This window comes from Podarcis filfolensis, assembly GCF_964270895.1.
Source record: "Podarcis filfolensis genome assembly, chromosome: 1".
NCBI lineage: Eukaryota > Metazoa > Chordata > Lepidosauria > Squamata > Lacertidae > Podarcis > Podarcis filfolensis.
This window is the reverse complement of record NC_139604.1, coordinates 44172816-44187735: the sequence shown is the minus strand read 5'-3', so window position 1 is coordinate 44187735 and position 14920 is coordinate 44172816. Positions and strand designations below refer to the sequence as shown.

Genomic DNA, 14920 nt, shown 5'->3' with positions numbered 1-14920 from the left:
CCAACTCTAAAAAAGCTATTACTGAATTTTGGTTATAAGCACTCCTCTTTCAGTAGTCCATGTTTATAGCTGAATGTTTAGGTTAAAAGGGAGTTAAGCTACTCCATTTGTTTCAGAAAGATTTAAGTAACCATATGCAAGATTTCAGTCTTAGTGTTTTATTTTTTTACACACTGCTCTATTCCTGGTAGGGTCATGGAGTACCAGTATCAAACTTTATTTTGGTCACAGACCAGCATATGATAAAACATATGGATAAACTGAATACATAAGACTTAAAACAGGTAAGGGATAAAAACTAGTAATTAAAAGGAGATTATATCATACATACTTATGATTTACAATAAATGTAATATTTCCCATGGCTTATATCTTCCTTTCTATTCCTCCCCGACACGCATCCCTTCCATAACAGTTTTTTTAAAATGTGATTAAATTCCAAACAAACAGCTTCATGCCCCTTTGACTTACTCAAATGATCAACTCCATTCTCACAATCACCACAAACATATATGCTGTTAGACAAATAGAGCTATCCATAATAGTATTCTGAATGCAGTACTGTGCATTCTCAAAATCTTGCTAATGAGATAAACTATGCCGATGTCAATACCACCAAGTACACAGAACACTCCTGTTTATCCAAATTCACTGGGTGCCTCCCAGTCCACTGAACAAGGGAAGTTGTTCGATAATATTTTAAAATGTCTGAAAGTAAAAAGTTTCTCCCTCTCTCTCTCCTGCCTCCCTCTAAGTTCAAAAACTGCACTTTATCGAGCAGCATGTAACACACCCTTGTGGTCAACACATACATTTTCCACACAGAAGTTTTGCATGAACAGCATAAATCGCTGTGAAATAAATTACTAAGATCTACAACTTGAGTAAGACCCTTCACAAGTCTCCTGTCAGCAAGCAATACATTAATGCCATTTAGTGTAAGAACCTGGCTTTCTCCAATTCTAGATTTTGGAAAAGAAAGTGGAAAAAATGAAACTAGGCTTACTCCCGTCGCCAATTCCTCACATTGCTGCTTCTTCGATGTCAGATCCTGAGCAGCCATTTCCAATTCATACTGAAGAAGTTCATGCTTCCTACAAACAGCCCTAAAAATAATTCAATAAAAGAGATTCATGTGCAACTGTTTAAATCAGATTGTTAATGCACATCCTAACCAACATCTAGCCTGAATTTTAATAATTGCATCATCATTATTAATGCATTACTGATCCAATTGACATGCTAGGGAGAAGTGTTCTCTCAATGTTGCTTTCAACTCACTTTTACAGCCATATGTACCTCTGTCACATCCCATACAACCACTTTTATGTGAGCCCCATTATTTCCCTATTACAAACAGATCTGGAGAAAAGGCTGAGAAAGCAACTTGTTCCAGAATTCCATGTATCAGCAAGCTTTTGAACTCACCTGCACAATAATCTTTTACATTTGTAAACTGTTTACAAATGTGCTCAACTGCAATGCTTTAAACATAACTAGAATCATCATAGAAATTATGCTAATATGCTTACCGAAGAGCTTCTGCATAGAAGAGATATTCTTTCAGCTGGTCTGCATAATGTTCTTCCTCTTCTAGTATATCATCAATTGAAGCTGCATACCTACCAAAAGAGAGCATAACAGATAAAAGAGCCCCTGAAACTTCATCAGTGTTGTAAAATAATTATGTACTAGTCAAGAAACATATTTCTCACAACAACAAAATATATTGAAAAGGCACTTGTGAGAAATGCTCCTTAAAAGCCTTCCAAGCCATTGCTACAATAAAACGATAAATCTTATATTAGTAATATATTTCCTGCTAAAAAGAAAGCAGTTTTATTGCAAGGGAGGGAAACCCAATAAAATAGGTTAGAGTAGTTGACTGTCACTCTTCAGTCAAACAGGCAGCTAAAAATATGAAATAAAAGATACCAACTGAATTTTACAAGACAACTATTACATTATGTTAGGTAGCCAATAAAGCAGGAGAATAATTTTGGTGCTCACCTACTGATCAAATATTATTATACCAAATAACTTTAAGAAATGTTGCAGTGCAGCCAGAAAGGGGATGCTGTTCTGCCAATTTGAAAAAGCTTCCCCAGTGCTTTCCAGGATGCAAAATGTTGAAGACACGTAAAAGAATACTTAGTGGGACACTTCTTGAAACTATAATCCTTGGGATGGAGGATCAGCTAACTTTGATAGGCAGGCTCTGGCTTCCTGAGAGCCTCAGCTGTCACTCTTGGTTTCCAGGCATTACAGATGCAAAGACAGCCAGAGAGAAAAGCAGCCCGCAACCCCCAACCCCTTCCATCACCATTATGGTCAAAGCCCCTGCTGACTGCTTAAGCAGAGTTACACCACTTTAAGTCCCATTGGCTTCAGAATGAGAGAGAATAAGCCTCAAGTTTTACCTTCCCATACTGATCAATGCAAAATAAACACGTTGATAGCTCTGCCTAAATGATGTTGTTGTTCATGATGATGATGATTTTACATTAAGATCCCTAAGACCACCATAAGATCCCAGGTGAGTTACACCATTGAAACACAATATTTAAACAGTTAAAAACAACTTTCATTCACAAAAAGGTGGGTCCTAAAAATAGATGTATAATTTATGACAATCTACACCTCAGATATCAACGGTCAAGATAAAGAACATTCATTGGAAGCTGTACAGTGAAGGTGCCAGACACACCACTGTTGGGAGGGAGTTCCACAGCTCAAGGGCTACCACAAAGAATGCTCTCTCACAGGTCTCCAGCCACTGAGGATGGAGGAACTACTAAGAGGGCACCCTCTGCCAATCTCATCACCCAAATCTGTAGGGAAAGAGGCAGTCTTTCAGATACCTGGGGCCTGAATCATGTAGGGCTTTAAACTGCAACATATTAGGATAACTGAAAATTCCTCAGATTTTAAATACCCTACAGAACCCATTTAAAAATTCAGGCAATAAATAGATGTGACTTTAAAAAAACCAAACCTATAAAGTTATATAGTATCTATGGAACAGCTACTGCTGTCAAACAAATGGAGAACATCAGGTTTCATTCTACCAGTTTTTGGCATAGTAGCTTAAAGGAAACTCTGGAAGCGTTTCCAACTTCTTCTATAGTTTCAAAATAATAATAAAAAGAAATCCTTTTTAAGTCACCAGGGATTCCTTGGGCTACTTAATGCAACAGATTCTGAAGCAGTCCAAAGCTAAAGCCAATGAAATACTGAACAGCCTACAGTGCTATTTTTCAAAACACACCATCTTCTCAAAACTACATTTTCCTACACATGCACCCCTTCTTAATGTGTCCATCTGGATTCCATCAACTCTCAGATAGTCAATACTTACACATCCATGTGATGGCCAGCACTCTGCAGCCCATCCCCCATCTCCTTCTCTATTGCACTCCATTCACTAGAGACAAAAAAGAAAAGGAAAAAAACCTTTAAATAAGAAGCAACATAACACATGAAGGGTGAGAAAGTTAATAAGCTGCATCCTGTATGTAGTCTCTCCCCAGGTGGTATCTATATGGAGAAACCTCCAAGTTATACTTGGCTAAACTGCTGTACTTCCTCCGAGCAAGCAGTAGTTCTGAATGCAAAATTTGAAAGTCTGTTATAAGATATGCTATCCTATCTTAAACACCACATGTAAAATACGACTTTTAAGAACTCCCAACAGTTTAACGCCCCCAAAAGAAGCTTGTTTGAACATTTAAAACTGGAAAGCATCTCCACGTCATTTTACTACACTTAAAAACAAATGACTTCCCAAAAGTTGGGGGAGAAGCACTCTTTCTCACCTTTATGTTATCACTAAATTTCATACTGAATAAAGCTTTAATTTTAAAAAGAAATATTTTCTCATCCATAGCCTGAAACATACTTTGATGGAGTTTGATTGTGTCTATTTGTTATCACTAGATCCATAGCAGGATTTTAAAACAAAGAGGGCGCTTGCCTTTCAGCTCTACTAAATTAACCTTTCACCAAATATAGTCTGTTATTTTTTGGCAACATTGTGTCTACTGTCCATGAGTTTCAGTAATATTTTCTTAACGTCTTATATTATTTTGGTATGTCGTTTTATGCTAAAATCTCAATAACATTTTTAGTAAGATTACTGAAAACCTACAGAAATCTTGCAAAGAAACCTAGCACTTCAAAAACTAATATGCAGTTTATCTTGTGTTCTATCTAGCATAATTACAGGAGTACTACTGATACAGTTTAGAGTTCAAAAATCAGAGATGCACATCTGCAATCAATTAGCCTAGTGGATTAAATGTGCCAGCTGCAGAACACAAAAAGGAGAATCAGATTCTTTAATTTTCCAGTAAGATGGCCAAGTTAAGTTCACAATCAGGCATACAAATCACAAAAGCTTATTGCTTCAGTCAGCTCTTGAAACAACTAAATATAGATCATCTTGGAAATTGTCATGATGCTGGTTCGTTTCTTACAGCACTAAAAAGTCACCTGTCATTTAAGTCACATGCAATGTGATCAAAAGGTTCATGCTCTCTAGTCACGTTTCATGATGTCACAGTGTGGCTGGACTTTCTCCCAGGCTTTGCACAGAATAAGGTACAGGCAAAGTACTGCAAAGGGGATCTGCTAATAAGCTACCTCTTGCTTCCCTTTTCCTGATAGCTGGGAGGCAACAAAAGACACTCAAGTAGCAGTGGTTCTTAGCCTTCTGCAGTCATGAAACTTTTTCTTTTGATTCCTCAGACTTCAGCTCTAGCCCAGTCTGCAGTTTGTACCCTCGGATTGGAAGTAGCAACGTATTTTGTTGAACTCGATTAAAAAGGTGTTAGAGATGCTTTTCGGCAACATTTACTGACAAGAGCAAAACACAGAGTTTTTAAAGACTAAATTGCATGTGATACTAAACACATTGATGTTATATTACAAGCTTTTTGAGTGGTGTTAACAGTCACAGGGAGAAAACCTGATCAGGACTGAGACCACAACATGAACAACGCCCCCACTCCACCTTTGGCCAAGCTTCTATTAGCCCTGGAAGCGAAGCACCCACTAGTCACTTCCCTCCAACAGGTATCATGCGAGAAAGGAGCCTTCTGTGGTGTGAAGGTGTTTAGGATGTGAATCTCCCAACGACAGGAGCTCCATTCCCCACCCCCACCCCAACTTTTATTCTGATACCAGCTAAAAACTTCACTGTCTGTCTCCCCTCACCACCTCTTGACTGTTTATCTACTGCTTTCCTGTTTTAAAAAGTTGTTTTATAGTTTTGTTTTTTATAGCTGATTTTGTCCAATATGAATTGGAGAGGTGGGAATAAAATCTCACTCAATCAAGGGGTAAATTGCTTTCATATCTTACCTGAAAACTCTTCCATAATTCCCATGGACTTTGTACACACCATACAGCCGATCTGCCACTCTCTAAAGCAAGCAAGCAGGGGTCAGTTTTTCCAGACATATTATTTAATTGAAGCGTTCTAGGAAAAGTGTGCCATATAAGATATCCACATTAACAAAGCTCTATTCCACTTTTTCCTTCTGGAATGCTAGCCTGAATTACATTAATAAAATACCAGGGGGCAAGAATTTTATTTTCTCTTCTCTTGTTGGTCTCTACCGAAACAAGAAAATGCTTATTTGAATTGCTTTCTCTTCACTGTTCTAATCCCATCATAATCCACCAAAATATATTCTTTTACATCGGGCCTGCTTTGTTTGGTTTAAGACACCATTAATAGAAAATCTTGTCAATTTTTTTTTTAAATGAATTACAATGTTATCCAAATGGTCAATGGCCTCCAAATGTAAGGATATCAGGAATGGGATATGATGGCATTTGCAAAATAGTTGCTGACTCTTCTGTAATGTATCAGGTGTGAGTTTTTTGCCAGCCTTAATTGTAATTCTTGACAATATGCCCAGCACTGAAGTCTGGCTCACTTTCAAGACAAACTGAGCTTTCTGGAATAACAGAATTATATCAGCTCCTTACTAGTTCCTAATAAACAGCCTAAGACAGAAACAGACAACATGGAGACTATGGGCAGAATCCAACCAAGTAGTACTGTTAGCACCCTTCCCAAATTTGCTCTGGAGGGTTGAGGGAAACCTGAAAACAGATTAAGGGGCAATCGGGATAGGAGGGGAAGTTCTGTTGCACAACCAGAAGTCCTTGTGCTAACAGAATTGCTTTATTAGTTACTGCCTTAAGTAGGTCAGCAATTGTATATTTAATTTTTCAGATCCATGATATCAGACCCTACACTTAAACCAATGGATATTCTTATGGGACCAAACAATTCCTTACATCGCTCCCAAACACAAGGCAGAGGTTTATTCTGAAATAAATCCTCTCCCCAGCCCCACAACAAGCTAAAGAAGAAAAATGGGCACATGCGCTCACAGCACAGTCTGATGTTCTTATGGGAGGGACCAAAGCAAATCTAAGAGGTTGACCACTATACACAGTACAATGGATATGTGGGGTGCGGGGGTGGGACCCATAATAATCTAACTGGGAAACACAAAAAGAAGTATTTGACTATCCACACCTCCCAAGGGGCGTCCTATTTTTGAGCACCATTTTTTTAATTTGTGAAATTGTTCCTGGTTTTTTTTACCCCTCACATCAGAGAACCACACTTAAAAATGTGTTTGTTCTTCCAACTTCTTGCTATTTCTTGAATTCTGGGACACAAAACAAAGGCACATTTTTTAGAAAAATAAATGGCCACTTCCAAACCCAGCACTACAATCAAATCAGCTGCACATCAACAAGGGATAGATGGATTCTTTTATTGTACTTTAACCAATGTTGATAAATGTTACTCTCCATTAGAATCCAAGGAGGAAACACTTACAGCTCTGACTCTCAGAAGGTGTGATATGACAGACTGCAGCTCATCACTGTAGTGTTTAAGTTCTGTAAATCTCCTGGGAATGCAAAAACAGATAGCAGATCATTAGCAATCAGGAACACAAACTGCCATAAACTGTATGACAGCTTCAGAATGGAACAGTTTAAGGAAAAGATTGACTTGTTTAAGTAGAATTATCTCTAGCTTCCTGAAGTAGCAGCCATCAGCTAAAGTAAGGATTTGGCAGAACTCTTATTAATGCAAGGAAGAGCTGGTTGAGCAAAACGAAGCCTTGGGTTTAACTACTAGCCTGTTCAGTATTCCATTTGGTCAGCTTGTAAAACAATTTATTTGGACAAAGAGATGCTGGAATGAAATGTAGTACCCTCATTTAGGCGCAATATTACATTTCAAGCACAAACCTCAGCAGTTTGAGACAGATGGAAAACAATACACCGACTTAAGCTACCAATGCAAAGCAAGGGCTACACATTCACAACATGGTGAATTCAGTTAAAAAATACAGAAACATAAAAATCAGCTATCAACAGAAAAAAATTGGCCCTTAAACCCTTTTTCAGAAGTGCTTTTGGTACAGTTCTGTAGATAATGACCACATTAAAAAGGGGGGGTCAGACCCTTCCCCAAGTAGTGCTGACTATGGAATGCTTCTTGGAGCAAACACAGTTAATAAAAATTGCTGAAAGATAGTTAGCTTGGGCAAGTTAGCTGTTTTCAAAGTGCAACTGCGTCTCAGCAAAATGAGTATTTTAAGGGTGCAGGCAGATGTAAGAATTTAAGAGCAGTCAGAAGTAGTGTTGCTGGAACTCTCAAAAAAGAAGTCTCAAAATTTATTTTTGCTAGCACACATTCATGAGTGCAGAGTCCTTCAAAAATTAGACTCAGCTCGACATGGGCTTGTTTTGACTCTTGCTACTACTGATTTCATCCCTTCCCTCAACTTACTCAGCTATGGCAAGGAAGGGCTTACAGTGCATCTGTAAATACTGCCACAGCACGCTCCAACAGAATCCAAAGGTTTCAGGAACCACAGGAAATGTTATCTAGCACAGCAGTGCTTTCTTCAGCTGCACAACCTGTCAAGATTCTACCCAACCTACACTGCAATTAGGCTTGAAAAAAGTATTCAACAGAAAACTTTTTTCAAAGCCAACTGCAGCAGGAGAGGGGAGAAGAAGAGACACAGAGGGTTAAGTGCAGAAGTCTCAGGGGCACATCCAACACAGACCAGCAACTCCCTGTTCCAATCTAAAGCCGGAGGCCCCACTGCTATGGGAGAAGTTGCCAAAAATAAAGGATGAGAGGTAGGCCCCATCATCAGGAACATGACAAGGCCCAAACTTTAGCAAAGGCATAGACTTTGTGACTTTGTGGTATGGGATGGGGGAGGAAGGAGTGTGTGGTTGATGTCACAGGTGCTATCTAGTACCAGCTTTCAGCTACATGCCCTTGAAAGAACACTGTATGTTTGTATGGAACTCCGTGAAAATACTGTATAGCTAGCCCTACTGTTCTAAAACAATTCCACATCTGTCTCCACACTAAACAAATGATTCTCATTGCCTGAAAATAGCTACCATTACTGTTAACCACGTGCAAGATTAATATATCAGAAAAATGAGAGAATTCTCCCCTCAGTTGGACTTTGTTGATTTTGGGTTTTTGCCAGCATTTGAAATATAAGGGAAAGGACTAACTACAGTCCAATTTCCCATTCTTATAGCAACAGGGGACAAAGAGAACTGAAAAAGAGTAAGCAAGCATGGCTGAAATAAATGTAAAAGTGGTCTAGGGAATTGAAGCGAGTTAGAGAGCACTGCCTTTATCAGCACATGTTTCAGCCAACACAAGCAGAGACACTAATTTCATCATGCAATATGTTGCCATGTTCTGCATTTGCTTTTTGGAAAGTAGCTGCTGGAGTTGTAAAGGAAACTAACAAAAAGCTTTGAGCTTGGCAAATTTTGTTTTAAACTGTTAGTGACTGGAGGGAAAGAGAGAGATTATGATGCAAGAAAAGAGTGTAATTACCGTATTTTTCCCTCTATAACACGCAGATTTTTTCTCCTAAAAAGGAAGGGGAAATGTCTGTGCGTGTTATTGAGCGAATGTGTGGTCCCTGGAGCCAAATGGCAAAAAAAATCAGGCAAAAATCAAATCGCGCGTCTTGGAGAAGGGAAACCTGAAAAGAGGAAGTGGCTGCTTTCCTGCATTCTGCCTCAGGGTCTTACTGCCCACCCTCCTCTGTTTCCTTGCTGTGTTTGCTCAAACGGAACAAAGAGCAGGGAAAGCCCCTCCCCTCCAGGCAAGCAGAGGGGAAAGCAGAGTGTCGTCTCTGTGCTCCGGTGCTGCTGAAAACATGCAGGAGGGAGAGAGAGAGAGAGAGAGAGAGAGAGAGAGAGAGCTGGCTGGCTTGGGTGGGTAGGTGAGGGAAAACTTTTGCCTTCCTTTCCTCCCTCCCGTTATACCCCTCTCCTGCATTCTTAGCCAGCTGCTTCTCTGCACACCCCTCTCGTGCTCCTTGTCCATTCTGTATTTTTCCTTCCTTCCCCACTTAAAATGTGGTTAAAAAGCATGGATCCACATGGATCCTCAGGATCTTTGCATTGGGTCACCCCAAATTCACCATCAGATCACATAGCATGTCCATGGCTACAGCCTGCCCCCCCCCCAAATCACGCACCCACTGTTGCCTGGGGCTGCAATGGTGCAAAAACGTGGTTACAAAACATGGATCCTCAGGATCTTTGCATTGGGTCACCCCAAATTCACCATCAGAGCACATAGCATGTCCATGGCTACAGCCTGCCCCCCCCAAAATCACACACCCACTGTTGCCTGGGGCTGCAATGGTGCAAAAACGTGGTTACAAAGCATGGATCCACAGGGATTCTCAGGATTTTTGCATTGGGTCACCCCAAATTCACCATCAGATCACATGTCTGTGGCCACAGCATGAAGCACAAAAATGATACATCCACTGTTTCATTCAGAATGTTTTTTCCCTTGTTTTCCTCCTCTAAAAACGATGTGCGTGTTATGGTCAGGTGCGTGTTATCGAGCGAAAAATACGGTAATGCATCACTGAGATCTTCTTTACTTTCCATCAGCAGGCCACAACATTTTCATCATTCCTCTTAGTCATTGCTTAGGACAGAAAGAGCTCTGTGCTTAGTTCAAGAACAACTGCAACAGCTAATATTTTGAAATGCTCATTAGCAATCAGTTTCAAATTATTAAATCAAAAAGACTCTGGCTGAAAATATTTCATCTTTTTACCAGTCAAAATTGCCAAGCCCTTCTCAAAGTCTACTCCCTCTGCAAAAGACATGGAAAGAAACAGAGCCATAACCAGTCACCAAACCTTAAAGCAGAAGGAAAAGTTATGTTTTGTATTTGTTGGTTGTATTTGTGAAAGATCATTTTAACTAGTCATGAAGTCATTTGAATACTGAGTTGCAGCATAAATGAGGGCTCCCAAAATCAGCCAAGAAAAAATATCAAATTTGCAAGAGCTTTACAGCACCATCCTATACATGTATACTCAGAAGCCCAATGGAGTTGAATTGGGCTTACTCTCAGTAGGGATAGGACAAGGGTGGGGAACCTGTGGCTCTCCAAATGCTGCTGTGACTCTAGCTCTCCATCAGCCCCAAACAGTATGGCCAATGATCAGCACGCCTCTTGCACTTACATATTTTTGCATGCTCTACACTCTATTCACAATAAAGCAAAAGTTGGGCTTCCAGCTGCATCATTACCACATTATTCCTTTCACCCCTGGGTTTTCCCCTTTACTTTGGGAAAGCATAAGGATTTATTAGTAGATATACTGTGGTCATCTCAATGACATACTATGACATTTAGAAAGCCTATCTGCTTACAGTTATCATTGGGTGGACATATGTCAAGGAAGAAAAGGGAGAGATGCATGTGTAGGAAATTATTACTGGGATGCAGGAGCATTTTCTGTATGTAAACAAAAAGAACAAGAACACTCTTTTAAAGAGTTGGGAGAGGGCAGAGAAGCCGCCCATGGGATTTGGGAAAGGGAATGAGGATCACCTTTCAAATTTACATTGGGTGCTCTTTGGAGATAGGCTCAATAAACCAAGAGTGAAGGGAGAGACACACCTCCAACCCAAGGAAGAGCTGTGCGTGGTGAGAGACTCTGCATTGGCCAGCTGGTAATGCCTTTTTCCACCTGCCTTGCCCTACCCTCCAGTCATGGGGGTGGGGAGTGTGTGTGTATGAACTTAACAGTGCTTAGTTCATCTTTTGCTTGCTAATTTGTTAATGTTGTTAATATTTTTTATAGATTATAAATGCCATATTGATTTGTTAATCATATGACTTTTGCTTTACTTGTGATGTTTAGCTTGTTTTAGTTGTTGCTTTGTTATAGACTACTATACTATTGCTATTTTTAATTATTCTGTATGATTTATCCTGTACTTATGATGTTCTATTATGTTCTATCATATTATTGTTATTTATTGTTTGTAAGCCACTTTGGGATTCATCTGAATGAAAAGCGGCATAGAAATGTAATAAACCAAACCAAACCAAATCAGAGTGAATATCAACAAGGAGGCGGCCTTGTAAGCAAATAAAAAATATTTACACATTAACTGTAACTCCCAGTTGCAACACAAACTAAAAGCACACACAACACACTTACCTGTCTGGGTTTTTCACTCTGAATGTTGCATTAAGGGCTTTTAACCTAGAATCTGCCTAATGAAGAACACACAAGACACTAATTTTATTCACTTAAATAAATTTAAAACACACATTTCAGAAGATTATCACCAGAATAAAATATGGTATCACTTGTGATTAAAAATGTACTAGAAGCAGTTATTGCAACAATATTTCAAGTTACATTTGAGTATAGAGGCCTAGCTATTACGTCACAAAACTTCTATGAACAGAAATGGGAAAGCTCAGTTGAGACTATTAATCTCAGGGTCGTGGCCTTGAGCGCCACGTTAGGCGAAAAATTCCTGCATTGCAGGTGGCTGGACTAAATGACCCTTGTGGTCCCTTCCAACTCTACAATTCTATTCTTCAAATCTCTTTACAATATTATGCCATAACTTTCAGTTACCAAAAATTAATTTTGAATATTGCTCCCCTCACATTAAATTATGAAGCTGCAAATTAGGCTTACCCTTTGACAGAATGTCACACATTATAATAAAAAGGAGATAATTACCTTTAGCTGAAATCCTGTTTCATTCACCGTTTCCTTCCATCCACCTTCCTAGAAAAGGAAATTTCATTTCAACTTTAATTTCAATTTAATTTTTCAATGCATTATAAATGTGTGAGTGCTGCCTCTGTAACACCACTGGTCCAACACAAAAAAGTGCTAGCATTTTACTGTATTGTGTTTTTAAGCTACAGTAAGTTGCCCTGAGTGGGCACTAGGACGACGGGATAGAAATGTTTATATAAATAAATTGGCATCTGCATATATAAGACAGGCTTGCAAATAAATCCACAAGAGCTACCAGCCCACAGAACTTTTCATTATCCCATCTGCTCATGCTTACCAATTGTTTAAAAAACCCACCTCTGCTCCAATTTACAATGATTTCCTATCTGTCACCTGGAATCAATTTCTACCCACTTCATATGAGTAGGCAAATGGGTATTTACCAGTCTGGTATAAGAGCCAGGATATGCATTACTTCCTTCATTATTCTCATAAAACACATTCCAGCAATGCCTGTTCAGAAATCTGAAGGCTCTCTGGTGGCTCCATGCAAAAAACGAGTCATACTCAGGAAGAGAAGAGTTAATGGCCAGTTCTGATATTTTTATTTTAAAAGATTTATCAACTGCTCACATTCTAAAATATCACAGTAGTGTACAGAAAACTATTGTTCTATCCAGTTACTTCTGTGGCCGTTAATCTTTCCCACTTCACCCTTTTCCCAACAGCGAGAAAAGACCAATCGCCAGAAAAATAACAGAGCAGGCTAGCAGCCCTCCTTTTTCAGTTATGACATCGAGACACTTCAGCTTTGCCTACAGGGCAAATGCAATAAACAATCCTGAAAATCTTTCAACAGGCAGGACTGGACGGCTATTTATATGGCTTTGATATACTACAGAACAAGATGAAAATGGGGCGCTTCCATTACTCAAATTCAACTATCAAAAGCCTACAGTAGATTTTTCTTGTTACAGTATCCTGCCCAATGCACTGCTGGCCATCAGGCAATGGCTTTTCCCACCTGCCTTGTCCCACCCTCCAACCCTAGGAGATGTTTTCAGACTATGACTTTAAGAACAGGAGAAGCAGCTGGGAAGGGAAACGAAGACTTAAGGTATTTAAAAAAAAAAAAAAAAACAAACCCAACAATTTTGTAAGTTATGTGTCTTTGTTTTTCAATTTGATCCTTTTTACATGGTTTTGTATGTACTGTGGCATTTTATGCAGCGTGACTTGCTGTTTTTAAATTGACTATAGTTTAGTAATTATTTATTGTTATTGTTAGTGAATTTCTGTTTATTATTTGCTGATATTTAATTTTATTGTTTTCTATTACATTCTAATGGATTACTGAATATTACTTTATTTGATATACGTTGTTTATTTTAAATTTATGTTTTCATTATGACTTTTTTGTTATAAGATGTGTGATCTTTGTTGCCTTAAAGACCAACTAAGTTAGTTCTTGGTATGAGCTTTCGTGTGCATGCACACTTCTTCAGATACACTGAAACAGAAGTTTATTTTTCAATTAAACTGAAGGATCAAATCCAAGCAACTAGGGGAATAAAACATCGATCCCTTAAAAGTGGACTGTAAAATAAACCAGTAAACAACATGAACATGAGTAGAAGTAATATTACATGCTTTAAACAAAAAACAGGCTTTTATTCGATGTCTATAGTTGCTGGGTCTCAGACAGAGCAATGCAGATATTTGCCTTGTACTGTATCAGACCACTGGTCCACTTAACTCAGTATTGCCAACAGTGCAGGGCTGAGAAAGTCCCAAATATCTGTTCTAGTCAGTGTAGACTCGACACTAACTGGCAATTGTCAGGACTGGTCGTTATCCTCTTCCGATCACCACACAAATGCTTCTTGTTCTTTTATAACTTTTTATTGCATATTAACAAAACAATCTTATAAACGGTTCTTAACTATTATTCCTCAGAGTCACTTATTTCAGATACCTTCTGAGCTCTGCTTCTACGTGACCAGCCACTCTCAAAATGGCGAAGGCGCTTTCGTTCGCTTTCCCGCTCTTTTTTCTAACCTTCTGGCTAGAGCTGGCTTGTATCTCCCCTCCTCCCAATCTGAGCTAGAACTTAACCCTTGCCTTTCCTGTGAACAGCCGGTCCCTCCCTGTTGTTCCTGTTGCTCTCTTCTATTAGATTCACTGCTCTCCTTCCCCCCTTGGGGAATGCTTTCTACTTCTGAGAAACTGGAAACCTCTAACTCTTCCCTGACAGCAACAGATTTCCTACTCAAAGAGAAGCCACCAATTGAATCTAGAACCTTTTGCAAGCAAAACATGCACTCTGTCATTGAGTTACAGCCCCACAATTCTTACATAATCTGATGCATTTATCATGAATTAGAATTAAGGTGGAAAAGGTTTTTTTTAATCCTGCAGACAGAATTAAGGTACCTTGGTTAAAAATGCATTAAAAATCTTCTCCTGACAAAGAATGGGATGTGAAGCCACCCGCAAAAGGAAGTTTTCCAAGCCAATTCTTCTTCTTTCCACAAAATCTGGATCCATGTTATCTGCTGCTAGCTTATGCCAAACAAACTCTGCCTGTGAAACAAGGGGATGTGTTAAGAGCATGATTGTGTATACTTCACACTAAGATGTTTTCCATTTGTACAAATTATGTGAATTAAGTATATAAGCAGCTATGTTTGCTTTACATAATTTATTCTGGGGCAAAGGCACAGAAACCTTATGCTCTGGTGACTGAAAATGCTGCTACAGTTCAGTTCCTCCGTCTTGAAATTTCACTAGGCACTGCCCATACTAGTGTAAACATAACC

General features: G+C 39.1%; 1 protein-coding gene across 2 annotated transcripts in view; it reads right to left on the bottom strand.

Annotated features, from left to right (window-relative positions):
* Positions 1 to 14920, bottom strand: part of SNX4 (sorting nexin 4) — a 30462-nt gene that overhangs the window by 6504 nt on the left and 9038 nt on the right. For both annotated transcript variants that reach the window (XR_014541501.1, XM_083585735.1), the window contains exons 4-11: positions 14535 to 14684; positions 12099 to 12146; positions 11562 to 11617; positions 6863 to 6935; positions 5362 to 5423; positions 3359 to 3424; positions 1533 to 1622; positions 1007 to 1106 (exon numbers count right to left, since the gene is read on the bottom strand). Coding sequence is in view for 1 of the 2 variants with exons in the window: in XM_083585735.1 (XP_083441861.1) it covers positions 1007 to 1106; positions 1533 to 1622; positions 3359 to 3424; positions 5362 to 5423; positions 6863 to 6935; positions 11562 to 11617; positions 12099 to 12146; positions 14535 to 14684 (645 nt within the window). In the remaining variant the exon portion in view is untranslated. The remainder of the gene's footprint in view (positions 1 to 1006; positions 1107 to 1532; positions 1623 to 3358; positions 3425 to 5361; positions 5424 to 6862; positions 6936 to 11561; positions 11618 to 12098; positions 12147 to 14534; positions 14685 to 14920) is intronic.